The sequence below is a fragment of the Moschus berezovskii genome, chromosome 5 (assembly GCF_049115385.1).
Source record: "Moschus berezovskii isolate FMDL1 chromosome 5, NW_MosBer_1.0, whole genome shotgun sequence".
In the NCBI taxonomy this organism is placed as follows: Eukaryota; Metazoa; Chordata; class Mammalia; order Artiodactyla; family Moschidae; genus Moschus; species Moschus berezovskii.
This window is the reverse complement of record NC_142464.1, coordinates 109,864,966-109,891,370: the sequence shown is the minus strand read 5'-3', so window position 1 is coordinate 109,891,370 and position 26,405 is coordinate 109,864,966. Positions and strand designations below refer to the sequence as shown.

General features: G+C 38.0%; 1 protein-coding gene across 1 annotated transcript in view; it reads right to left on the bottom strand.

Moving 5' to 3' along the window:
- The window catches only part of ARHGAP24 (Rho GTPase activating protein 24), a 571,970-nt gene that overhangs the window by 453,582 nt on the left and 91,983 nt on the right, over positions 1 to 26,405 (bottom strand). Inside the window, exon 2 of the mRNA XM_055434021.2 lies at positions 22,907 to 23,106. Within this exon, the coding sequence (XP_055289996.1) occupies positions 22,907 to 23,086 (180 nt within the window). The 5' untranslated portion in view covers positions 23,087 to 23,106. The remainder of the gene's footprint in view (positions 1 to 22,906; positions 23,107 to 26,405) is intronic.

Here is a 26,405-nt window from a genome sequence, read left to right as displayed (position 1 = left end):
TCTTGCATGGAGAATCCCAGGGACAGAGGAGCCTGGTGGGCTACAGTCAATAGGGTCGCAAAGGGTTGGGCACGACTGAAGCAACTGAGCACGCATGCACACATTATTAAAGTCAACCTTAACACTGTATTAATTATTCTAGTATGACCAAACACACTGTGATGCCTACACTTAACATTATTGGACCTCTTGGGAAATGAATACACTGTGTGAAATTCATATAATTCACAAGCTACACTTGTCTTTGTAATGTTTCTTTTTCAATTATTTCAATCTCTGAAACCATTTTGTGAGGCTTGTTTTCATTTTCCCCTTTTGTTTTACACTTCTTTCATAGCCCTCATTCGTATTTCTCTACCTAACCATTTATTTAACAGCAGCCTTTCATTATGTTCCCCAAAGTCTTTTTGCATAAACCACACAGGAAAAGAAGGTACCAATTTTCTAATTCAGCAGGGTTATTTGCATTTATGAGCAAATGCTAAACACTGAAATTCAGTGAGAAAATTAAACCATGAATTTCAACCTAAGTAAGTATTGAAGTATGGTCTAGTTCTTCAAAAGGAACTTTGAGACTTTGCCTACACCTACTGCTGCTGCTACTGCTAAGTAGCTCCAGTCATGTCCGACTCTGTGCGACCCCATAGACGTTAGCCCAACAGGCACCCCCGTCACTGGGATTTTCCAGGCAAGAACACAGGAGTGGGTTGCCATTTCCTTCTCAATGCATGAAAGTGAAAAGTGAAAGTGAAGTCGCTCAGTCGTGTCTGACTCTTAGCGACCCCTGGACTGCAGCCCACCAGGCTCCGCCGTCCATGGACTTTTCCAGGCAAGAGTACCGGAGTGGGTTGCCATTGCCTTCTCCGCTACACCTACTAGTAACTATAAATACCATCTGTTTACTGTTAGGTGCTTTATGCTATCACTTTCTAGGTACAAAATAAACTAGGCAAAATAAACAATGTGTCCCTGTATATGAGACAGCAAAAGAGACACAGATGTATAGAACAGTCATTTGTACTCTGTGGGAGGGGGCGAGGGTGGGATGATTTGGGAGAATGACATTGAAACATGTGTATTATCATATGTGAAACGAATTGCCAGTCCAGGTTCGATGCATGACACAGGATTCTCAGGGCTGGTGCACTGGGATGAACCAGAGGGATGGTATGGGAAGGGAGGTGGGAGGGGGGTTCAAGATGGGGAACACATGTACACCCGAGGTGGATTCATGTCAATGTATGGCAAAACCAATATAATATTGTAAAGTAATTAGCCTCCAATTAAAATAAATAAATTAAAATAAACTACATTTCAAAGCAAAAAAAAAAAACCAATGTGTCTATGGTTGTCTGAGAGAGATTTATTTCTAGTGAAATCTTCATATATTGGATGTCTGAAAGGAAAGGAGCTTCCCATTTCCTGATGTACTCCATCAACCTGAGAAAGGGGTTATTCCCTTGTTGTGTTTGATTTAATAGTTCAGTTTGTACCATTTATTGGAGTAGAGGAAAGTTTTCAGGTTCTGCAATGCCCCTTTCTTTCAGGTTCATTAATGTCCCTTGGGCAAATAATGTCCAAGTCTGAGTGGAAAAGGAGGTGGAGTTGGTTGTAGTGAGCATGGACATATTTGGCAGATTGGGGTCAACAGAAGAGAGCAAAAGCAGAAAGAGGTTGTTTTTTTTAAAAAAAAAAAAAAGGTAAGTATATAGGATTGCAGTGTTTGTCAGCTGAGTCTCTTCTTTTCTCTTTTTTTAAAGATTTTTATTTGATGTGGACCATTTTTAACGTCTTTATTGAATTTTTTACTACCTCTGCTTTAGCTTTTTTTTTTTTTTTGGCTATGAGATATGTGCGGTCTTAGCTCCCCAACCAGGGAACAAACCTATATCCCCTGCATTACAAGGTGAAGTCTTAACCACTGGACCATCAGGGAAGTCCCTAAATTCACTTTTCCACATTGACTACATGATTACCTCTCATATGAATGACTCAAAGAATGGCTTTTGTGTTCCACTTAGTCTCTCTTTTGTACCTGTACACAGTTAAGTAAATTTTAAGTAATGTTTTCATTTTGTTTTGTTAACTTACTGACATTGGTGAATGGATTGGAAAATGATAGGTGACTTTTGTCGGGTTACGAAATACTTGCTTGCCATATATTTTAGAGAGAATAAGCCACTACTGGCTTCCCCAATGGCTCAAGTGGTAAAGAATCTGTTTTCAATGCAGGAGACACAGGAGATGCGGGTTCAATCCCTGGGTTAGGAAGATTCCCCTGGAGGAGGAAGTGGTAACCCACTCCAGTATTCTTGCCTGGAAAATCCCATGGACAGAAGTGTGGCAAGCTACAGTCCATAAGAGTAGCTTTGTCCAAAGAGCTGGACAAGACTGACCGTAAGTACTGATGATGGTTCTAATGAGTTCTTGACATTCATATGCTTGTATTCAGAAGAGATGGAAGTTATTTTAGTAAGCACCCTGAGACAGAAAATAAGATTCCTTTCCTTACATATGAATTAGAGGGCCAATTCAATAGCTATTCAATCTAAGGTGAGGTTGGTAGATAGATTTCATCTCTCATGAAAACACTGAATGACTTTTCGTGGCTGCCTGGAATGCTATATTAAGAAAGATTTCAATGCATTTACCAGCCTAGTGAGAAAGGAGTGCTGGGATGGAGCGGACAAGTCTGCCTTGAAGATAGAAAAGAAGAGGACCCGCTTCTGACAAACCAAGCCAAGACCATTATACATCAGACTGTATGTCAGGCCAGAGGTTTTCAAACTTATTTTTCCTTCTGCTATGATATAAGTAGCTGGTAGTAAAGATAATAATAATGTATGCTTATTGTCTTTGTGGATGTTGGCTGTTCATGGTCTAGAAATACTATTAACTAACATATACTAAGGATATCCTACGTGCCATATACAGTGCTAAGTACCTTATAGGTCACAGCTCATAAACAGTGCTCACACCAATCCTTTGACAAAGTAATACTTAAGGTCAATTCTCAGCACCTTATCTGCAATTCCATCCTTTCCTCTTTCCGTGAAGAATGTCAGAGTGCCAGTAGTATAGAGACAATGTTGAATGCACTGAAATATTTGAAAAAGCAAAAATTTCTCAAGCTTTAACAGTTTAATTAATAACTTGTGACACACCTCCTGGCTTATTGACATAGGAGCATAGCAACACTCAAGTTGAGCCCTCTGATACTACACTTGCCATTCTGGTTTTCCAGACTCACTCCCTAATCCCAGACTGAACGTCATGGAAATGTGTGAGTTTTTGATAAAATGGAAAGCAGGTGATGATTGGTAGAGGCGTGATTACCAGTCCCCCAGAAGTGCTAGCAAATCAGTTACAACTGCAAATACTACAGGTTAGTGGTGCTACAAGGGAAGGGAAGTATAACCTACTTTAGTTAACCCTTTCATTTTACAAATGTGAAAACTAAGACCAAGGATTTTTGTTTATATTTCACTACTCTTTAACTTTTTTCTATACATGTTTTAAGAATAGTGACAAATGTACTGGAAAAAGTGAGAGTATTAATGTTAAATTTTACATATACCCTTAGGTCTACTTTTATGTGCATTGATAATTTTGATAAAGGTTGTAGGGAGTAAAACTTGATCTACTATAATATATATTATTTGGGAGGGCATATATGCCAGATGGCAGGTACTCGATGAGGGTTTATTTTAATTAAAGACAGAAGACAAGGAAGAACGAGAGAAAGAAGAAATGAACAAGAAAGAAAGGGAGGAAAGAAGGAAGCTTTCCCATTCCAAATGAATTAAAATCTCATCTACATTAAATAGTCACGTTCTAAATATTAGCATCTCTGGGCTAACAATTCATTCTCTAGCACTCACATATTAAGCATTGCTTTCAGAGGAACTTCTCCTTCCTTCTTGAAAAGGAGATAATCAAACTGAACATGCAAAAGATATACTACAGTAACTGGTACACAAATATGGCATGGTATGGAAATTTACAAAATGGCTTTGAAAATATTAAATTTAACTTCTAGACTTATAATTAAAAGGAAAACATCTGAAAATTAAAATCTACATTCTATTTTAAACTCTTGAATATACTTTAAAAGCATTCTTTAGCATACAGGATTAGTATGTACTGTGTATTTCTATCAAAGTATTTTGACGGTGGATATCTCAAACTAAAAAAGTCACCAAAACCACAAAATGTAAAATTTCTCTAAAAATTCACACAATACACTTTACTTTTGCTGTAAAAGATAAGGTTTCTTTGTGATATATTTAACAAAGAAGATCTGTCAAGCTGACTTCTCTGAAGCACAGCAGGTCTCCACTCTAACCAACTCAATGCAAAGATATGGCTCCAGCTACATTCAAAGTGGAATTATAAGGCTCAAAAGAGGATCAGAAATGAGAACAGCTTGATACTGAGAACCAAAGAAAATGAAAGGTGTATATATCTGTTGCTAATGGATTAGCCTGAGGTGTAGAAGTTGTTAATAAGAACCAGATTCATTATCTGGTAAGTTTTCAGACATGCCTCCAAACTGGTCATTATTATAATTATATGATAAAAAGAGTTTGCTCCAATATTAAACATAAAAAATGAAAATGTATTTTCCCTAGTCAAGTTTACTAGTGCTATAATGTTCTGTCCTCTGGCTGTTTTTTTTTTTTTTTGTATTGGGTAAAAGAATTTTTGAACATTAATAAAAGATACATTTCAACAGTTATTAAAATTCCAAGCTAAAAATATATTAGAAATCCTCTAGTGCAATCTTCTGCTTTTTGTTTCCTTTTAAGATGAGCAAATGAGTCTCCAGATTAATTGTTTAGGTTTTTAGTAAGCAGAGTTAAGATTAAATTCAGGTCCTCTGATCCTTGCTAGACCCCAATCCCATTTGTCATCAAATGTAATTCACCCCCACGCAAATGCCCACAGAAACTAAAAGGAGGTGGTGGAATTTACAGAACCTCTATCCATCATATGCCCAGTGCAATTTCGTTTACAAAGTTGTCTTCAACTGCAAGCTTTATTTTGGAGGTGATTTTCCTCTAAGACTATCACCTGATGGCCTTTAGAGAAGCGACAACTTCTCATGTTTTTCCATTTTAAATCAGCTCACTATTAAAGGAAACTTTATGGGTCAGAAAGAAAGACTAAGTATCCAGGATATAAAGACTTCGGCAATCACTGCCTTTATAACTCCCTCTCAAGCATTAGTTAGAAACTTGCATGGACAATAAAATATAGGGCTAATATTTTTGCAAACTTAGACAAAAAAAAAAAGAGATTTGATCCCCATTAAGAATTTAAAACAACCTCAGGTTAAGAGTGTCATCACTTGAAAAATGTGTACTTTTCCATAACGATTTTTTATAACCATATACTTCAAAGAGTTAGATATTCATGTTGAACTCAAGTTTAGAGAAGAGAAGATGAGATGAAGTAGGTGGTTAAATAGTTAATCTCTCAAGAAACTGTAGTAATTTAAGCATGAAGAAGAGAGAAGAGAGATGAAGTAGGTGGTTAAATAGTTAATCCCTCAAGAAACTATAGTAATTATAAAGAAAAAAGGATGGGAGACCACTGTAAGTTAAGGATCACTTAAGAAAGCAGGTTTGCTTAACCACAAACCCAAGCAACAAAACCATGCAGCAGAAGCCTGAGACATGCCACCAAACAATAAAACAATGATAGCGTGAGACCCACATCTTGTCCAATGAGTTCAGTAAGTTAATGACTCCTAGGATATGCTCCTCTGTGCACACTCTGAGACAGAAAGAATCAGAGCTCCTCGGAGTCTCCCCAACACATTTCGGCATCATTATTATCTGTCTATGTAACTATTCATCCCCTTCATAACTCTTTGCTATGTTAGTATTACGTGTTACAAGGTTGTCTCCCTTATTATAACCAATTGTCATTATAAATTATCAACATTAATGTGATCTCCTAGATGATGTTATTTTTTTAATTAATTATCACTGGCGACATGAAATAGGTACTAAATGCTCTAGGGTGGGGAATAACTAGAAGGAAAAAGAGCCAATTATCTCTTTATCCTTTGCATCTAGTTTATTCTTGGCCCAATATATAGACTTGAACCTCATCCCTCACTGGAGAAACAGTCTATGGCTCCCTGAATTTCTCTGAGTTTCTATTTTTGTCTCTGCATCTCTGTCTTGCTGTTTTCTCGTTCTCCATGCTGTTTTTTCAGTGTTTGATTCCAGGGATTCTCATGGTTGGGAAGGGTGGATTGGGAGTGAAAGGGGGGTGAGGACTAATGTCTCCAAATGCTCCAGATTATTCTTTTTAACCCATTAGTGGGAACCACGATGACATGTGAAAATGCCCTCAATGGGCAATGGTTTTGACAGGCTAGTACATGTTCTCCCCAGTCCCCTGTCACATGCCTAAGAAGACAGTCATCCCTGGTACATTTCCTGATTAGCCATTTCCATTTTACAGATAGTAATTTCAGTTCAGTAACTTGGTATCACGTTTGTTTTTCGTCTGAAACAGAATACATCACATCTGTTGTCCATGAATTCTCTTCATTGTATGAGTTTGTAAAGACAGCCAGAAATAAAACTCAGGTTTATGTCAGGGGGTATTAATGGATCTGAGCAGGACAATATGAAATAACTAGAAGTAGGGACCACTTGGAAATGCCTACACAGCTAACAGAAGTTCCTTTCATGAATGACTGTACAAACTGAGTACTGGATGCAGGCAGGTGGGTTTTCAGTTCAGTTCAGTTCAGTCGCTCAGTCGTGTCCGACTCTCCGCGACCCCATGAATCACAGCACGCCAGGCCTGCCTGTCCATCACCAACTCCCGGAGTTCATGTCCACAGAGTTGGTGATGCCATCCATCCATCTCATTCTTTGTTGTCCCCTTCTCCTCCCGCCCCCAACCTTTCCTAGCATCAGAGTCTTAGCAGGGTCTTTATCCCATCTTGGCTGCACACTCTGAGGACACGTCCTAAGCTGCCAGGTATCACCTACAGAAGCTAACATCTCCTATCCCAGGACCTCTCAGCAGAAATTAAAAGCTATTAACCTAATTCCTAGAACTCAAGGAGGCCTCTAAATTGTCATCATTATTTAAAATGATGGGTTCTTCATCAGGATTCCATGCAAGCTACATTCCTATCTATCCATTTCTTCTATTTTTTCTCCCTTATTTGGTAAATAAATCTACGCAAAAACATCTCAACTCTAGACCCTGCTTGCCTCCTAAGAACACTGTTTTTCCTTTCTCACCTTCTTTTATTATTTATTTCACTGTTCTGCCTGGTTCTGCCACTTGTTATCTTTGGAGCATAGATTATTTTAACCCTTATGAAGCTCAGTCTAACACAGAAAAAACTGTGTAAAGTGTCATAGTACTATGAGAATTAATGAGATAATAATATAAATAGGAAGTGAACAAAGGACACAACACATAACCATTCACACACAAAAAAACCCAAGCACATTTGCCTCCTTTCATCTCCCTGGAAAGCTACAGTAGAGTCAGATTATCTATTAAAAATATCTTCAATTTTCATCACCTGAAATTATTTTTAATTGTCTCTTTAATATTTGAAATCAAGGAATTGGGGCTTGACTTTGTTCCACTTTAAAATAAAAAAGCTAATTACTATATTAGTTCCTGAGCAGTTAGGAAAATCGCTAATATAATTCATAAGAGAAAATCTGAGATTTTCAGAGAGACATCAAAACAAAAGTTAGAAAAGTATCAATTATATGGAACGCTACCAAATATAAGCCTTCAAGGATAGCATTGTGCTCAGTCATATTCTACACTTTGTGATTTCCTGGACTGAAGCCCACCAGGCTCTTCTATCCATGGTATATTCCAGGCAAGAATACAGAAGTGGATTGTCATTCCTATCCTGACCCAAGGATGGAACCCACCATCTCCTGCACTGGCAGGTAGATTCTTTCTTACTGAACTACTTGAGATAGCATATCCCTATTTCCCAATCTATAAGAGGGGAGGACAGGTCAAAAACAAAAATGCAATTTCTATTAAAAAAACTGATCAGAGATGTGTAAATCTGGAAAGGCAACAAATATTGCTTCTGCCAATCATTATTTCTATGATCATATCAAATTATGTGATTCATAATGTCTTAATTACAATATGTTGCAACTTTCAGTTCACAGTATGTGTTTTGACAGATATGTATTTGAGTTTCCTTACCCAGTAATATTATGATGTGTTAAAGATTTATAAATGAATACCTGATATTTAATTGACCTCCCCTCTGTAAGTGTTTTAGACAAGGACACAAAAAACGCCACAGTCTCTGTTTTGAAAAAGGAATTCATTGATAGAATCTCAAACAGTAAACGACAATCTGATGAATGATTTATGCATGATTAAAAACCCAGCCAAGTTTTCTATTTCATGAGTTTTGCATCTCATAATTTTGGAAGGAAAAGGCTTCAGAAAGAGCAAAGTAATTGTTTATATCTTTATAACATACTCAATCATTTTTAAAGATTTAAAAAGAGAAAAATGTTTTAAATAAACATTGTATTTTTATCACAATTGCATATGAAATGATATCTCATGAGGAAATTTTGAAAACAGTGAGTATTTTAGATGTGGAATTATGTTATACCTGTGATAATGACTAAAATTGCCTTCAGTGAAGATTTTTGTTTAAATATTCAAGATGCAAACTAACAAAGAATACATGGAACATTTGTGAAATCTTTGCCTGATTGGAAAATGGACTGCTCATTTTCCTCCAGTATGCTAAAAGGTAAAGTGCCCCAATTCCAAAATATCTGTGGATATTCCATGTATATTTTATAGTCAAATATAAAGATTTGGGGAAAAAATAAAAGGATTAGTTCAGTGGAAGAATTATGAAAGTTTAATTTCTAGAAAGCAGCTGCATTTGTGGGGCTAAGAAAACAGGGAGGATAAAGGGAGGAGGGAGGTGGGAGGGGGGTTCAGGAGGGGGGACTAATGTACACCTGGGGCAGATTCAATTCATGTCAATGTATGGCAAAACCAACCAATATAATATTGTAAAATAATTAGCCTCCAATAAAAAATAAATTAATTAATTAATTTTAAAAAATAATTAAAAAAAAGAAAATTTCTAGAAACCTGGAATCAAAGAGCAGCTGTGAAGCCATCAGCTTCGTCTCCTCATTTAACAGAGGCAGTCCTGAGAAAACTAAGTCAGGATGATATGCTCCATTAATGGAAGAATTAAATCCATAACACAGGAGGAAACTTTGGCTCCTGTAGCACTATGTGTTTTGTAAAACACGGAAATTTACAGGATGTCAACTTGCTCATTAAAATCTAGAGGAAAATGTAAGTCTTAAGTCTAGCCACTAAAAAAATTAAAACAACTAAGAAAAAAGGTTCAAAAATAGATACAGGAAGCACTGCAAATCTGTCTCAAAATGTATTAGAGTCTTACAGCTGATGTTTCCAGCCTTCCCTGGAGAAGCTTCTAAATGCTAAATAACACAGTAAAGTTAGGGTTATGTTTAGTTCAGTCGCTCTGTCATGTCCAATTCTTTGCGACCTCATGAACTGCAGCACGCCAGGCCTCCCTGTCCATCACCAACTCCCGGAGTCCACCCAAACCCATGTCCACTGAGTCGGTGATGCCATCCGCCATCTCATCCTCTGTCATCCCTTTCTCCTCCTGCCTTCAATCTTTCCCAGCATCAAGGTCTTTTCAAATGAGTCAGCTCTTCGCGTCAGGTGGCCAAAGTATTGGAGTTTCAGCTTCAATATCAGTCCTTCCAATGAACACCCAGGACTGATCTCCTTTAGGATGTACTGGTTGGATCTCCTTACACTCCAAGGGACTCTCAACAGTCTTCAACACCGCAGTTCAAAAGCATCAGTTCTTCGGTGATCAGCTTTCTTTATAGTCCAACTCTCACATCTACACATGACCACTGGAAAAACCATAGTCTTGACTAGATGGACTTTTGTTGACAAAGTAATGTCTCTGTTTTTTAATATGCTGTCTAGGTTGGTCATAACTTTCCTTCCAAGGAGTAAGCATCTTTTAATTTCATGGCTGCAATCACCATCTGCAGTGATCTTGGAGCCCAAAAAAATAAAGTCAGCCACTGTTTCCACTGATTCCCCATATATTTCCCAGATGCCATGATCTTCGTTTTCTGAATATTGAGCTGTAAGCCAACCTTTTCACTCTCCTCTTTCACTTTCATCAAGAGGCTCTTTAGTTCCTCTTCACTTTCTGCCATAAGGGTGGTGTCATCTGCATATCTGAGGTTATTGATATTTCTCCCATCAATCTTGATTCCAGCTTATGCTTCTTCCAGCCCAGCATTTCTCATGATGTACTCTGCATATACATTAAATAAGCAGGGCGACAATATACAGCCTTGACTCACTCCTTTTCCTATTTGGAACCAGTCTGTTGTTCCATGACCAGTTCTAACTGTTGCTTCCTGACCTGCATACAGGTTTCTCAAGAGGCAGGTCAGGTGGTCTGGTATTCCCATGTCCTTCAGAATTTTCCACAGCTTTTTGTGATCCACACAATCAAAGGCTTTGGCATAGTCAATAAAGCAAAAATAGATGTTTTTCTGGAACTCCCTTGCTTTTTCGATGATCCAGTGGATGTTGGCAATTTATGTTGGTTTATTCAAATAATCAGTGTCCATATCAATAAGATCAGGACTATTGCATATACAACCCATATCTAGGTCAGTGAGCTCACATCTACAGATTCAGTTCTTTATTCTAGTCATCCACTTGACAATTTCTCAAAACTGATCACAAGGTAGGCCAAATAGAAGATGTGCATCTACTTATCTGAACTATCTTATCTTTTTCTTTTAAATTCCAGTGAGGGATGAAACATTATTTAGGCATGTGTGATCCCATACTTAAAATAATAAATTTAAGTAAGAATACAGGTTCATTGGAAGGACTGATGCTGAAGCTCAAATTCCAACACTTTGGCCAACTGATGTGAAGAACTGACTCATTTGAAATGACCCTGATGCTGGAAAAGGTTGAAGGCGGAAGGAGAAGGGGACGACAGAGGATGAAATGGTTGGGTGGCATCACCGACTCAATAGACATGAGTTTGAGCAAGCTCCTGGAGTTGGTGATGGACAGGGAGGCCTGGAGTGCTGCAGTTCATGGGGTCGCAGGGAGTCAGACACGACTGAACGACTGAACAGGTTCACAAAGCTGAGCTGAGGGTTTTGCTGATGCATTGAATTGATTCTGTTAAGCTCTTCTACGACTATGACACAAACAGAAACAAAGAGTTTGAAAGAAATAATTTAGCACAGTTAAAATATATTGGTGGGCCAAAAAGGTGGTTTGTGTTTTTCTATAACATCTTACGGAAAAAGCTGAACTTTTTGGTCATGATGATCGTGCCTGGATTTCCAGGAGCTCAAGTTTAAGCAGGGAAAGCAGGTGGCCTGGTAATGAGCTCTTAGGAGCAAGAAACTGTGCGTGTACTGCCTGTGAGAACTAAAGGGTGAAAAAAAGAGAACAAGATGCAGCCCCATGTCCAACATCCTGGGTGGTCGAGACGGTCATAAACAGCCACAAGTTAGCCATAGAAACAAAAATAACCAAGATGGACCTGTAGTCTCCTTACAGCTCTTAGGAAGAGATGCATTTGTCCTTTTTTATTCTTCCTCCCTGCCAGTCCAGAGATGTCAAAGAGAAGAAAAAGCTACCCAATTCATGTTCCTCACACATGTGTAGACACACACACACACCCAATGCTGGAGAGAGGGGAGAAAAAGGGTACCTGTGCTTCCTCTGTATATGAGGTAAGACATCAAGGCTGGCAAGGATTGGGGTAGGGTGTGTTGTTGTTACTGTTTAGTTGCTAAGTGATGTCTGACTCTTTTGTGACCTCATGGACTCTTCTGTCCATGGGATTTCCTAGACAAGAATACTGGAGTGGGTTGCCATTTCTTTCTCCAGTAGATCTTCCTAACCCAGGGATCAAACCCACCTCTCCTGCATTGGCAGGCTGATTCTTAGAGGGACATAAATGAGATTTAAATCAAGCATGAGGCCGGAGTTTTAAATTAGGTTGGAATTCAATAATTAAAAAATGGTAGAATTTCCTCAAAAGGTTAAACACAGAGTTACTATATGTCCCATCAAACCCACTATTACGTATATAAGCAAGAGAAATGAAAATGTATGACTACACAAAACCTTGCACATGCTCACATCAGTGTTATTCATAAATGTCCCAGAGTGGGAAACAACCCAAATATTTGTCAACTGAAGAATGGATATATATAAAATGTGGCATATCATTACAGTGGAATATTATTAGGCCATATAAGGAAATGAAGTGCTTATACAGATACAACATGGATTAACCTTGAGAATATTATGCTAGGGGAAAGAAACCAAAATTCAGAAGGCAAGAGTAATAATTCAAGCAACCAGGATTGCTTCCTTTTACACAAAAAATGATACAAAATATTTCATAAATTATAATTTATGTAGTTTACAATTGATAGTCACTGAATAAATAAGCATATGGAAATCACATTGGAAAATAGAGACCATCTGAATTTATGCAGAAGAAAGCTAAAGAAGAAGGGACAGATTGAGTGCTCAAAAGAAATCTGAAAGAAAATAAATAGCAAATAGCTATGAAATACTTTATATATTGGGGGGAGAAAAAGTAACCCTTTAAAATATATTTCTCTAAACACTAAAAATATAAACATTCAAATTACATTTCCAACCATTAATTTTTTCCCTAAATTCTCTTCTCCACTAGTTGGGGTGATAGAAAAAAACCTGTTTATGCTAATGAGACAGCATATGGATTATCTGGTTCTACTTATTGAATTCCATCACAAATACAAAAGCCTTCAGTCAATAAGTAAATGTTAGAAGCAGAACTCAAGGGATTCAACTCCAGTAGTTCTCTCTCCAAATTGTTCTTCAGGAATAAGCGCTTGAGTGAGACAAGAAAGTTAGGGCTGCTTCCCTCTGGGTTGGCCAAGTTTTGCAAAGAGAATCCTGCAAGCCTCCTCAGCTGTCATCAAAATCACTTGGTAAGCTCTGAAGGGGCCCCAGAAGTAATTTAAACAAAGAGAAAAGACATACTACACAATTTAGCATTAGCTTTTTTTTGTTTTGTTTTCTTTTGAGAATCCATTTAAATTCAGTGTATTGGCAGCATAGATCACAAGGGAAAACAAGTTATCTTCTGCTCCAATGTTAGCATTACTTACAAGGGCTGATCATCTACCATTTCCATTTTGTCATACAATAAATAAGGTATTTATTATAGATGTTGATTTCTAAACTGCTGTGTCAGAGTATTCTGATGGTAAAAGATGGTGAAAATGATGATGGTGATGATAATGCTGACTGTGTCAGTGGTGGCAGAAACAACAACAGTTAGTGGCATAGTGGTAAAGAATCCATCTGCTAATGCAGGAGACACAGGAGGCATGGGTGTGATCCTGGGTCAGGAGGATCCTCTGGAGTAGGAAATGGCAACCCGCTCCAGTATTCTTGCCTAGAAAATTCCATGCACAGAGGAGCTTGGTGGGCTACAGTCCATGGGGTCACAGAGCTGGACACGACTGAGCGATTGATTACACGCACACACACATTGAGTGATTACACCCACACACACACTGAGTGATTAATATGTGGCCAGGTACTGTATAAGTATTCTAGAAACATCATTTCATGTATGCTAACAACTACTTGTGAGATAGGTATTATTATTACTCATAGTTTACAGATGTGTAACTTATCCAAGTAAACAATGAGTAACTTACCACAGGCCCATCACTAATGATATAATCTAGGCTGAACACAGGCAGTCTGACCCAAGAAACTATATACAAAACAACTGGGCTCAACCTTTCTCCAGAGAAATGCCTACATTGGACAAAGTCAATTCTAGAGGAAAGTATGAGGATGAAATCCTCTCTCACACTCATCCCTCTGCCCACCATGCCCATCCATCAATTTCCCTTCATCCAAGACATTCTTTGCTGCTCTTTCACCCCAAGTGTCCTTTCTAGCAGCAACAGATTTTCTCCGCTTTTCCTCTTACAGTCAAAAGTGGCCTGACGGGATTCATGGTTAGGTAATAACGGATGCTGCTGCTGCTAAGTCGCTTCAGTCGTGTCCGACTCTGTGCGACCCCACAGACGGCAGCCCTCCAGGCTCCACCATCCATGGGATTCTCCAGGCAAGAATACTGGAGTGGGTTGCCATTTACTTCTCCAATTCACGAAAGTGAAAAGTGAAAGTGAAGTCGCTCAGTCATGTCCGACTCTTAGCGACCCCATGGACTGCAGCCTACCAATTCCGTCCATGGGATTTTCCAGGCAAGAGTACTGGAGTGGGTTGCCATTGCCTTCTCCAAATAATGGATGATAGAAGGCCAAGCGTTTGTGGCATAGTTGCTTTTCAATAATTTTTCTGCCAATTATTGCACTATACAAAATAATAAACAATACAAACAGATAGAATTTCAAAACTGTTGCAGGAGGTCTTTTTGGATAGGTAAATATTTTGGATTCCTTAATAGTGAGATGCACATAGAATAAGCCCTATTTTCACTGTTTGGCTCTAAATCCAATAAACCAAGAAAAATATGCACATAAAAGCAAGGGGAAATGTAAGGTCTCAGAATAAAATAAACAATCTCTAGCACTGCTTTGGAGAAGGCAATGGCAAGCCACTCCAGTACTCTTGCCTAGAAAATCCCATGGATGGAGGAACCTGGTAGACTGCAGTCTGTGGGGTCGCCAAGGGTCAGACACGACTGAGCAACTTCACTTTCACTTTTCACTTTCACACATTGGAGAAGGAAATGGCAACCCACTGCAGTGTTCTTGCCTGGAGAATCCCAGGGATGGGGGAGCCTGGTGGGCTTCCGTCTATGGGGTCACACAGAGTCGGACACGACTGAAGCAACTTAGCAGCAGCAGCAGCAGCAGCACTGCTTACTGGACTTGTAACAGACTTGTCTGTGTTTACATCTCCAAATTCATCTCTTTTCCCTGCTTGCCTCCTTTCTAAGGTGCTGAAATACTTAACCATTATTATGGTTATCAAATTGTCAACGATCTACCAAAGGGCCATGACCTATACCTTTAATTCTGCCACATGTATCAACCAAACTGCTTATAATAATGTTATGTTCTCCTTCACTTCTGGAGTTAAATATATCTTCTTTAGAAAAACTCTCCCTGAACCTTGAAGTGGTTATAGATGCCCCCTCTCTGTTACTTCCCGGGTATTCTCTATACTTTATTAAATACTCACTACATTGTACGGTAACTGCAATTGACTATAACAGCCACTGGAACTGAATACCATCTTTATGGACATTTTTTAGTATTAATCGATCAACTGTGGCAGTGACAGCTAGCTTTTCTTCCATACCCGTGTTTTCCTCTGCCCCAGGATAAAGCGGGTACATGCCCAACCTCCTGTGCAGTTAGGCATGATCACGTGACTCAGTCCCAACTATTGGAATATGAATAGAAGTGATAAGAGGCACTTCCACACCACAAGGTCCATCTAATCCTTCTATGCAGTAGTCTATTTTATACTCTTTCTAGATTACTAGAAAGGAAATGATCCTATGCAAAATCACCAGAAGCTTAAGTTTCTGAACAGTTATTTGAAGCAGACCTCCTCACTTACTGAGAATCACTTTGGACTTTCACCTGAGAAAGAAAGAAACTTCATTTTAAATCCTTGTTCATTTGTTTGTTTGGGAAGGTCTATCTTTTTATAGTAACAGTTATATCATCTTTTGTTTCTAGAGTCTAGCATAATACCTGCAGGAACATTAGAAATCTATAAACATATGTTGAAAAAAACCAAATGAAAGAATGATGAGTATGACCATCTCAAGAAATAAATTCTTTTTTGTCAAACTAATGTTACAAAAATAGCTGACATTTATTTTATATTTACTATATGCTAAGAAGGCTGATCGCCGAAGAATCGATGCTTTTGAACTGTGGTGTTGGAGAAGACTCTTGAGAGTCCCTTATACTGCAAGGAGATCCAACCAGTCCATTCTAAAGGAGATCAATCCTGGATGTTCATTGGAGGGACTGATGCTAAAGCTGAAACTGCAATACTTTGGCCACCTCATGCGACGAGTTGACTCACTGGAAAAGACTCTGATGCTGGGAAAGGTTGGGGGCGGGAGGAGAAGGGGACAACGGAGAATGAGATGGCTGGATGGCATCACCGACTCTGTGGACATGAGTTTAAGTGTACTCCGGGAGTTGGTGATGGACAGGGAGGCCTGGCGTGCTGTGATTCATGGGGTCGCGGAAAGTCGGACTGAGCGACTGAACTGACTGACTGACTGACTGACTGCTTTCTAAAATTCTTTACATAAATTATCTCACATAAACCTCTTAACAATGTTATAGGTAGGTACTAATCTTTTCCCATTGTACAGATTAGTGAATTGAAGTTTAAACCAGCTTATTCAGTCTAATATATCATAGTTATTTCGTAGATGAATCAAGATTCAACCCAAATTAAGTGACTCAAAAGCCTATGTTTTTAACCACCCTGAAATAAAATGCCATGCCTAGGTGAATTCTATAAGCAAAAAAAAAATTATTCAACCAATAGCAGAATAAAACACTCACTATTAATAACACTACCTTGATATTATTTCTCGGAAAGAGGTAAGAGTTCCTAAAAATTTTTGATGACACACAAATCCTTCTTATGTGACTTTTAAGATGCCAAGAGACATAGATGCTACAGTTGGGCTTCCTTGGTAGCTCAGGTGGTAAAAAAAAAAAAAAAAAAAAAAAACCCACCTGCCAATGTAGGAGACAAAAGATGTGGGTTTGATCCCTGGGTCAGGAAGATCTTGCCTGGACAATTCTATGGACAGAGGAGCCTGGCAGGCTACAGTCCATGGGGTCGCAAAGAGTCAGACATGACTGAGCGACTAACACACACACACACACATACAGAAAGTCAGTTATGTGTGTTTCCAGCATTATTTTACACACATAATCAGCACTTTGGCTGCTTCTGGCTCATATACTTTAACAGAGAACACCAGTCACCTTAGAGATTTCTAGATTTCATTAATTCACATTTCATTAGATATATAAAATTAGAGTTTACTCTTAAATCAATAATCAATTCTTGCACTTTTAGAAGTCAGGATTCAGGTTATAATTCACTTAAAATCACTTTGTTCTTTAAGGTAAGAAAATCCATTGTGATCTAATACGGTGTCATCTTCATCAGGTCCAGAAAAAACTTTCCCACACAACTGGATCAATATCTGCTGTAGGAAGTCTAGACTAGATTAATTGGGTTAGTGTCTGTTTGGATTTTAGTCATTTTATCAGGAGTCCCAGGTTGGCCTCTAAAAATCGATGCTTTCCAGGGTATGTCAAGTTCTAGTACCCAAGTTATACCAGAGATATTCACTAGTATGGCCAAACTTGAGACTCAGCAGTTATTTAAGTAAGAGTATACTTCAGGATAGAAGTAAAGCAAATTGTTCCCAAAAAGCACTAGGAATTTATCACTAGATTCATTTAACAAAATCTATATAACTGCTTTTTTTTTTCAAGATAACTATAATAATCACATTTTATCTATGATTCAGCTTCATCTCCTCTGTTATAATATCTATAAGGCCACAGTCATTTGTCATGATTATTAATGAAAAATAGCCATACAGATATTGTCACAAGCCTAGTTTAAAATATGTTTTAAAACATTTTTCATAGCTAGTCAGAACTCCTAGAGTTATGCAAAGTAGATGAACGATTTCTTTTTAAATAAATTCTTATATACAGTATAATTTTAAACTTTTTTCTATGTATAAACAGGACTTTATTTTAAAGATTAAAAATAGAAAAAGTATTAAACGAATAATTTAAAAGACATAGAATTATAAAATGCTTACAGCAGTGGCCTATGTGTAACAGAAATTATGGATACATTGGTGTATGTTCAAATATTGGCTACATACATCTATTCTGTTGGTTTTTGAGAAACAACAAAATCAACTTTATTTTAAAAATCTGTTCTATATAAAATCTGTTTCTATGATAATTGCAAACACTGGAGTTTCTGGAGTGAGTTTGAGCGAAGATGAACTAAAGTTTCATTCTTAAAGCTATGGAATACTAAAGATTTTAGCTTGATGTATTTTAAATGTAAAACACTTACACTTTGAGGTAGAACTCCAATATATTGGCAGGGGAACCCTGGCTACAGGCTGGAAAGTCTCATTTACAAAAAGGTACTGTCCCCAGAGAAAGAAGAACCTAGAGGTGCTTTTGCCTTTTGCTCAAGAAGAAAACACAAGGGTCAGTTTAGAGACTTTCTAAGTTCCCAGCCTTGCCCAGATTGTGGAATATTTAGGAAGCAAGGTGAAACCTGAATAAGAACATGTACATCAATGTTAAGTTTTATTGATTTAAGTCTATAATGTACTAAATCAGATATACTAGGATCTAGTAGACATGAAAATTGACTGTACAGATGGAAGAAAAACTTAATTGAGAAAAGTATATTCATTAACATAGGTTTTCAACATATTAGGTGTTATGGATTGAATTGTGCCCGCCCTTCCACCCGCCACCATTTACATTAAAGTCCTAATCCTCCATGTGGCTAGGACTTTAATGTGAATTACGGAGGGGGTCACAATTCAATCCATAACACCGAATATGTTGAAAACCTATGTTAATGAATATACTTTTTTCAATTAAATTTTCTTCCATCTGTATGATCACTTTCACAAGGGGATGATCAAGGTAAATGATGCCATAATTATAGGGCTAATGAGAGGACTCATGTCCTTGGAAGAGGACAGGACACCTGAGCTTTCTCACTCTGCAGTGAGCAAAGCAAAGGTCATGTGAAGACAGAGAGAAAGTAGTTTTCTCCAAGCCAAGAAGATAGGCTTCACCAGAAACCAACACTGGAAGCATCTTGATCTTGGACTTCCAGCCTCTAGAACTCTGAGAAAATGAATTTCCATAAGAATTAGATACCTATTCTATAACTCCAAGTCTTTCTTCTGCTCTGAATTCCTCTTCCCAGTTTAGGTACCTGGAAAATTCCCACCAATCTTCAACATCCTACGTAAGGGTCACTTCCTGCTTTGCACAGACTCCTCAACTCCTCTAGCCAATCATCACTCACTCCCTGGCACTAATTATATCTGTGCTTTCTGAGTACTTCACGCTTACATGTTAGTCTGTCACAATTATAATTCTATTTACATGTTTCCCCCAAGAGATGTGTAGCTTTTAATAACAAGGATAATGATGGAGCTTGACTCTCTTTATTGAGTTGAGAAACTCAGAGAAAGTTTCACTAAAATAAATTGATAGGCTTTTTCTAGGATAGGAGGGACACATACTTCAAGGATTTTAATACTGTCACTTTAGAAATACTATTAAGAAAGAGGAAAACCAATTCAGATTAAGTTTATTGAAATTTTTCAGCTGGTTAGGAATGCTCAGAAGAGTAAATTTTTTCATTTCATTAGTGATGTTTCCTCCAGTATTATTGAAATAGCCCTCAGCAAAAAAATACAAAGGCCAAGGGCATTCTTAGATTTGGAGGTGCCCATATTGAAAATAGCCCTTCTAACTGAAAACAAATCTAAACCAAAGCTGAGGATTTGTGAGCAGGCAAAAGGCTAAGTTGAAGGAACACTGGATCAGGAGAAAGGAAATTTGATTTTCAGTTTGTTATTTGCTACTCACCAACAGTATCTCTTGGCTGATACACACACACTCTCTCTCTCTCTTTCTCTCTCTCACACACACACACACACAAACACACATGCATCCTTTATCTATAAAGTACGGAGTTTTATAACATTTTTTCCCTGTTTTAACATTTTCCCAAGGTTTTCAATAGCTACTTATTGAATTTTTTAGAGTTACTCTATGATATGTCACTACAGGATTTTTTTTTAATGTGATTAAACTTCATTGTTTGAAAAAGAGGTTATGATTTTGATATATGAAGCTGAGAATAGTCCATGTTACAGCACCTGGTCCTGGCCCAACCCTGCTTGGCTGTAGACATCATTTCTCATTCGAAAACGTGCCTCACACTTACAATGTGTCAGGCAGGCATCTGTTTCTCACTTAAAGAATTCACTTTAAAGTAAGGAATTAATCCATTAGTGGACAAATACACAGTCCTTTCAAATTACAAACTGTCCTCTGACATAGACATTGCTGTTTTCATCTAATTCTACGTGTACATGTCTAAACATCAGTGCAAAATATTAAAATTTAAAAGTACAATGTCAAAATTCCTGGTGCTCACATGAAAGATGGTCCAAAAATGAATAATAATTTGAAGTTATTCATCTAAAACTATCATACTTTATTAACACCAAATCTTTAACAAATAATAATTAGGAAGAAAAAATATGAAAACTTTTTTATGGAGGAATAATGGTAATCTATGTTTCGTTTGTATAAGAATTAGCATTTTCTTATCAATATAACTCTATTTTGTTAGTTTCACATATTATGTCTACAAATACTAGTAACAAACTAATAGCGAAATACTGCTTATCTTAGAAATACTATGAATTAAATTAATTTTCACTTGAGGCAATATCATTTGAATTGATCAGAAGTTTTTTCATTTCTTAAATTTCCAACTTTTTATCAAAATAACTACATTGCACAGAATACTATCTGTGACACTGTCAATCTTCTGAGAAACCCACAGAAGACAATAACCAAGGCAATTTGATAGTATCCTCTTTGAACAGTTCAAGGGGTTCATGGACATATTTTCTGACATCTGCAAATTCTCAAATTTTAGAAACACTGAGCTCAATCTTGATCGATTGTAGCCAACCTTCATTACTAGAAAGTACGCTGAACTCACCAAAGAGTCAGAACGACTGTTTAGTCTGCTTTCAGTTCTCTAGTCACTCAGCTCCTAAAACCTCCATTTATCCCCTAATCCTTTGTTTAGATTCTAGAGGAGACCTAATTAATTATTTAATTTGTACTCATTCTGGTTAACAACCCAGCCCATCCAAAATATGCCAGAACAAATGTCCACAGGATAAAATATTGAATGTTACTCATCCTTCTTCTGTATTCAACATGGTCCTCCATATCAAAGTTTCCATAATGAATGCCCCGTGTTCTACTTTTTTTCACATTAACCTGAGTTTGGTAAAAATAATTTTATGTTCAAGATAATACCTTACTGTATTATATAGTATAAAACAAGGTACAATGAGAAAAGAACTCTAGCGTATAAGATAACAAAAGACTCCTTTGCCTCTGATTTCCATATGATGGTGTTTATCTCAGCCACAGTTTCTTCATTTGTAATAATAACTCCCACATTCCCCACAGTTTCACTATGATGAAAGGAATATCATTGCTGTTGTTCAGTTGCTCAGTCATGTCCAACTATTTGTGACCCCAAGGACTGCAGCATGCCAGATGTCCCTGTCCTTATGGAAATGCCTTATAGCTGTCATGACATAAATACGGGTTATTCTTATTAACTTATTTATGAGATCTTTGAATGAGACCATATGAACTTGGACTTAACTAGAGGCAAACATGGCACCACTATCTAACTCTGGGTAATATGCTTTATACCTAAGCATTGATTTCTTCATACATGAGGCTAATCCTACATCACAGGATTATTTTAAGCATTTCATAACATAGATATACCAATTCTTAGTCAAATGCTTGGCCTTGGAAAAGGTTTGCTAAAAAATGGAAATTTCAAAAAATGAGTGGAGAATGTAATTTCATTGCTACTTTTATGTATCAATAATTCAGTTAGACTAATGAGGAGTTTGGTAAATTATGTCTGAGGAATTTAAAATACTAAAGCAGAGCCTTGATCCAACTTCCTAATTAAGTTCTCAGATTTTAATACAAGGAAAATAGCCCCAAGAACATACCATTAGGGATGTTTATGTAAACAATTCTAAAACATTTTTTCTCTTATGTATTTTATAGATGTAGATGAAGAAAAAACACAGAGGGAATGCCTCCATTCCCATCTTCTTTCATCAATTGATAAGCAATGATCACAGCTAAGAAAGCTTGTTGTAGCTACAGGGAAGGATGAAGAATTTTTCCTCTCTAATTGCAACCCAGAGATCTGTGGCTGAGGAAATGAGAAGTAAACAAGCAACTAAAAGACCACTAAGAAACCACAAAGAAACACAGAAACTATTCCCGGGGGATTATACTGTATGCTGGTTGGATGTATCAGCACTGTCCGGGTTTAGCACTACATCCATATTTTATATGAGTTAAAGCAGAGAGAAGCCCCCAGAGAACATTTATTGACAGTGTCTCGGAAATTAAAGTTGCACTTAGTCTTCCTTCAAATCTTTCAACTTGCTTCTGATTAAAGGAAAGATGCTTTGGCTACAATATATATATCTTCTAACAGAGGTCCATTAATATTTTCATACGATAACCCCCATGTCCCCTACTGGTTTGCTATGATGAAATCAGTAACAAGTAAGGAAATGCCCTATAACTGTCATGATACCAATATGAAATATCCTTTTAATTTTTGAGTACCTCTCCAAGATATTCTTATTAATTTATTTATGAGATCTCTGGAACTGAGATATTTCGGTCCAGCTTAGTAAAAGTCAAAATTAATATTCAACAAGTATAATTTGCCACTTGGCCTCAATTAGCAAGTTCAACCTCTTGAACCAAAGTAAACAATGAGTAAAAGTGTAAAGATGCCAGCGAAGTGAAGGAGAGCAGGGAGATTCAGTCGACGTCAGTTTCCAACAGTTTCTAGCAAACCCCACCACTTCTTAGGCTACTAAGCACTACAGTGCTTTTTATTTTCTCCTACTTACCAAGGGCTTGGTTTCGTCTTCGTCTTTGAAGTAATAGAGCTGATCACCCTTGAGCACAAACCAACGGGTATGCCAAGTCTTGACAAAGCCTCCTTGCTTCCTCAGCCACCCACACTTCACAGCATTGTTCCTCCCTGGGCCTTGCGGGGAGTTCTCCATGGAGTCACTGTTCTCCTCCATTATCAAGCTGATACACTTTCCTACGTAGCAAACAAAAAACAACAAAAATAAGGTGCTCTGATATAGCCAACCCTCTCTTAAAATACCTGTCCCTTAAAAAAAAAAAAAAAACCGCTGGAGGAATAGTGAAAAATGTACATCAACTCACATTCCAAATTTCTAGAAGCAAACCACAAATGTGACAACAATATTCCTGGAGGAAACTTGGACAGAGTTCCCCATGTTTTCCCTAAATGAGCTAGTCAACTATGTGATAATATCTCTTTTTCCCAAAGTAGAATTAAAGAATGGAAAGTTCTAGACATAATGTGTTAAGAAGTTGGAGTAGGCAGCTATGCTCGCCACTATACCACAGTCACAAGAGGCGCTACTTGAAAACAAACTAAAAACCAACTTAAAAAAAAAAAAAGCCAGGACTCTCGTGATAATGGGCCTCTGTGTCTGGTGTGCACTGATTGAAGCCTGCTAGTGCAAGCCTGTGATTATTTGAGCAAACTTAGTCTGACACATGTTAAAGTTTAGAGGGACTATTTTAAAAACCTCAGTGGAAGGCATTTGCTTTACATATGTGAGAATTTCTCAAGCTGTCTCTGCCCCCCTCGCTCCCAGAGTATCCCCTTGAGAGTTTCTTTGGCTGGTCAAGAATTAGTGCAGCTGAAAAAGTTGAGGAAGAATGCAAACAAATGAAAAATAGCCCGGCTTGGCCAGTGCGTCTCCTTCAGACTTCTGGAGTGAGGGGATGTTCCAGTCAACTGCATGATGAAGAAAATTTCAAGGTTATGCGAGAAGGAACACAAGGCCACACACACTGTACATATCAAGCATATGAGTTTATCTTAGAGCCAATATTAATCTACAGGTGAGATGCTAAGCTATCACAGTAAGAAATTGGTTTATAAGAGCCAGGGAAAAGTAGTTAAGAACAAAAGACATTTTCCTGTCCCAAAGGCTTCCTGCAGGCTTTTCTTATGTTTATTGTTAAGCATTTTTCATGAAGTAAAAACTGCACTCTGACCCTTGTGTCTTTCTTGAGGATATAAGGATACAGATTACATAGAATAATTCTGAGCTGGCATATTCATGCCAAAGCTTCTATTTTTTCAGCTTAATTCCAGAAAACAAGTTGTCTTTCTATCTCGTCTTTATTTTCACCACGAATTTTTCAATTAATTTGTAGATACACAAGTCTAGTTGTATACTCCATGAAGTTTCAATTGTCAGCCCTCAGCTATCTACATTTCTTCCTTGAAGGTACAAGGATCAACCCTTCCACCACTGGACCTCTATAACTGAAGCACATGCTTTTGCTTCTACGCTAAGATGCCCATGGAGGAGAAGGCTATTTAAATGGTGGGGAAGTGCCCGGACAAATATTTCCAGCATCTCTGTGATGACCTGGAGATGTACACTGCTCATGCTGGCCGCAAGATGTGAGGTCAGAGGACCTGAAGCTGCTGATGTGAAGGCAGGGCCAAGTCACTGACCAAGTCTCCCCGCCTGTGCTGCTGGAGCAGCACCTGCCCCTGGGGTACCGACTGCTACCCACCCTTTGCGTCTGTCTTCCCTGCCCAGTAGTGGCCAGGCCTCAACGCCTGCCCTGTCCTGGTTTCTTTTTTCTTCCATTTTATTTATTTATTTTTAATTGGAGTACAATTGGTTTTCAATGTTGTGTTAGTTTCTCCTGTACAACAACATGAATCAGCTTTGTGTATGCTTCCCTGAGAGGCTCAGACAGTAATGAATCCACCTGCAATGCAGGAGACCTGGATTCAATCCCTGGGTCAGGAAGATCCCCAAGAGAAGGGAATGGCAACCCACTTCAGGATTCTTGCCTGGAGAATCCCATGGACAGAGGAGCCTGGTGCAGACTACAGTTCATGGGGTCACAAAGAGTCAGACACAACTGAATAACTAACACATGACATGCATATATCCCCTCCCTCTTGAGCCTCTCGCTCATCCCCCGCCTTCATCCAACCCCTCTAAGTCATTAGAGTGAAGTTCCCTGTGCTATACAGCAGCTTCCCAATAGCTATCTGTTTTACACATAGTAGTGTATGTATGTCAATGCTATTTTCCCAATTTGGCCCACCCTCTCCTTCACCGCTCCCTGTGTCCACATGATCAATTTCTGCATCTGCATCTCTATTTTTGCCCTGCAAATAGGTTCCTCAGTACCATTTTTCTAGACTCCATATATATACATATATATATTATTATATTATAATATATTAAATATGTGTAATATATCATCATAAACATACTAATATTTATTAATTATAATTATAACTATTAATCATATGCATAATATGCATATATTAATATATAATTATATCTTTGAATTTAGTCCTGCCATTTCAGTTACAGGGGATGAAGAAGAGCTCTGGTTCTGAATACTTCTTATTTTGATCATTTCAACCATCCTCTGAGGAATTCTGCCTCTTCCATATGTATTCCAATCTAGCTCCATCCTTGCTTTCTATCTTTATCTCCTCAAACTACTTTTAAGCCTCATGTAGGTCATTTGACTGCCATCTGTTTCATTCAGTACCCACTTTTCCCTTTCTTATCCTGAAACACCTTCCGGATGAACAGGCTCTCATCTCTACAAAACATCTTGAAACTTCCTTTGCTCCATAGGGCTTTCCCTTGGCAATCACCACTCCCCTGCAAGAAACGATCTCTCATCGTGTGGGTGCATGTTGTGTGAACAGCCTGGATCATACTTGATGCTTCCAGTTTGTTCTGCCCTTAGGGCAGGATCTTTCATCCCTTTTCTTTCATAGCATTTGACCTAGTGTAAAGAGCCAAGTAAACCTCACTCTAAACGAACAATGAATGCTGTAACTTAATATAGATAATAAGTAAGCTCCTTGGAAGGAAAGCTACGACAGACCTACACAGCATGTTAAAAAGCAGAGATATCACTTTGCTGACAAAGGTTTGTATAGTCAAAGCTCTGGTTTTTCCAGTAGTCACATACGGATGTGAGAGTTGAACCATAAAGAAGGCTGAGTGACTAAGAATGGATGTTTTCAAATTGTGGTGCTGAAGAAGACTCTTGAGAGTTCCTTGGACTGCAAGGAGATCAAGCCAATCAATCCTAAAGGAAATCAACCCTGAGTATTCATTGGAAGGACTGATGCTGAAGCTCCAATACTTAAGCCACCTGATGCGAAGAGCCGACTCATTTGAAAAGACTCTGATGCTGGAAAAGACTGAAGGCAAAAAGAGAAGAGGGTGGCATAAGATGAGGTGATTAGACAGCATCACTGACTCAATGCACGCGAATCTGAGCCAACTTCAGGAGATAGTGAAA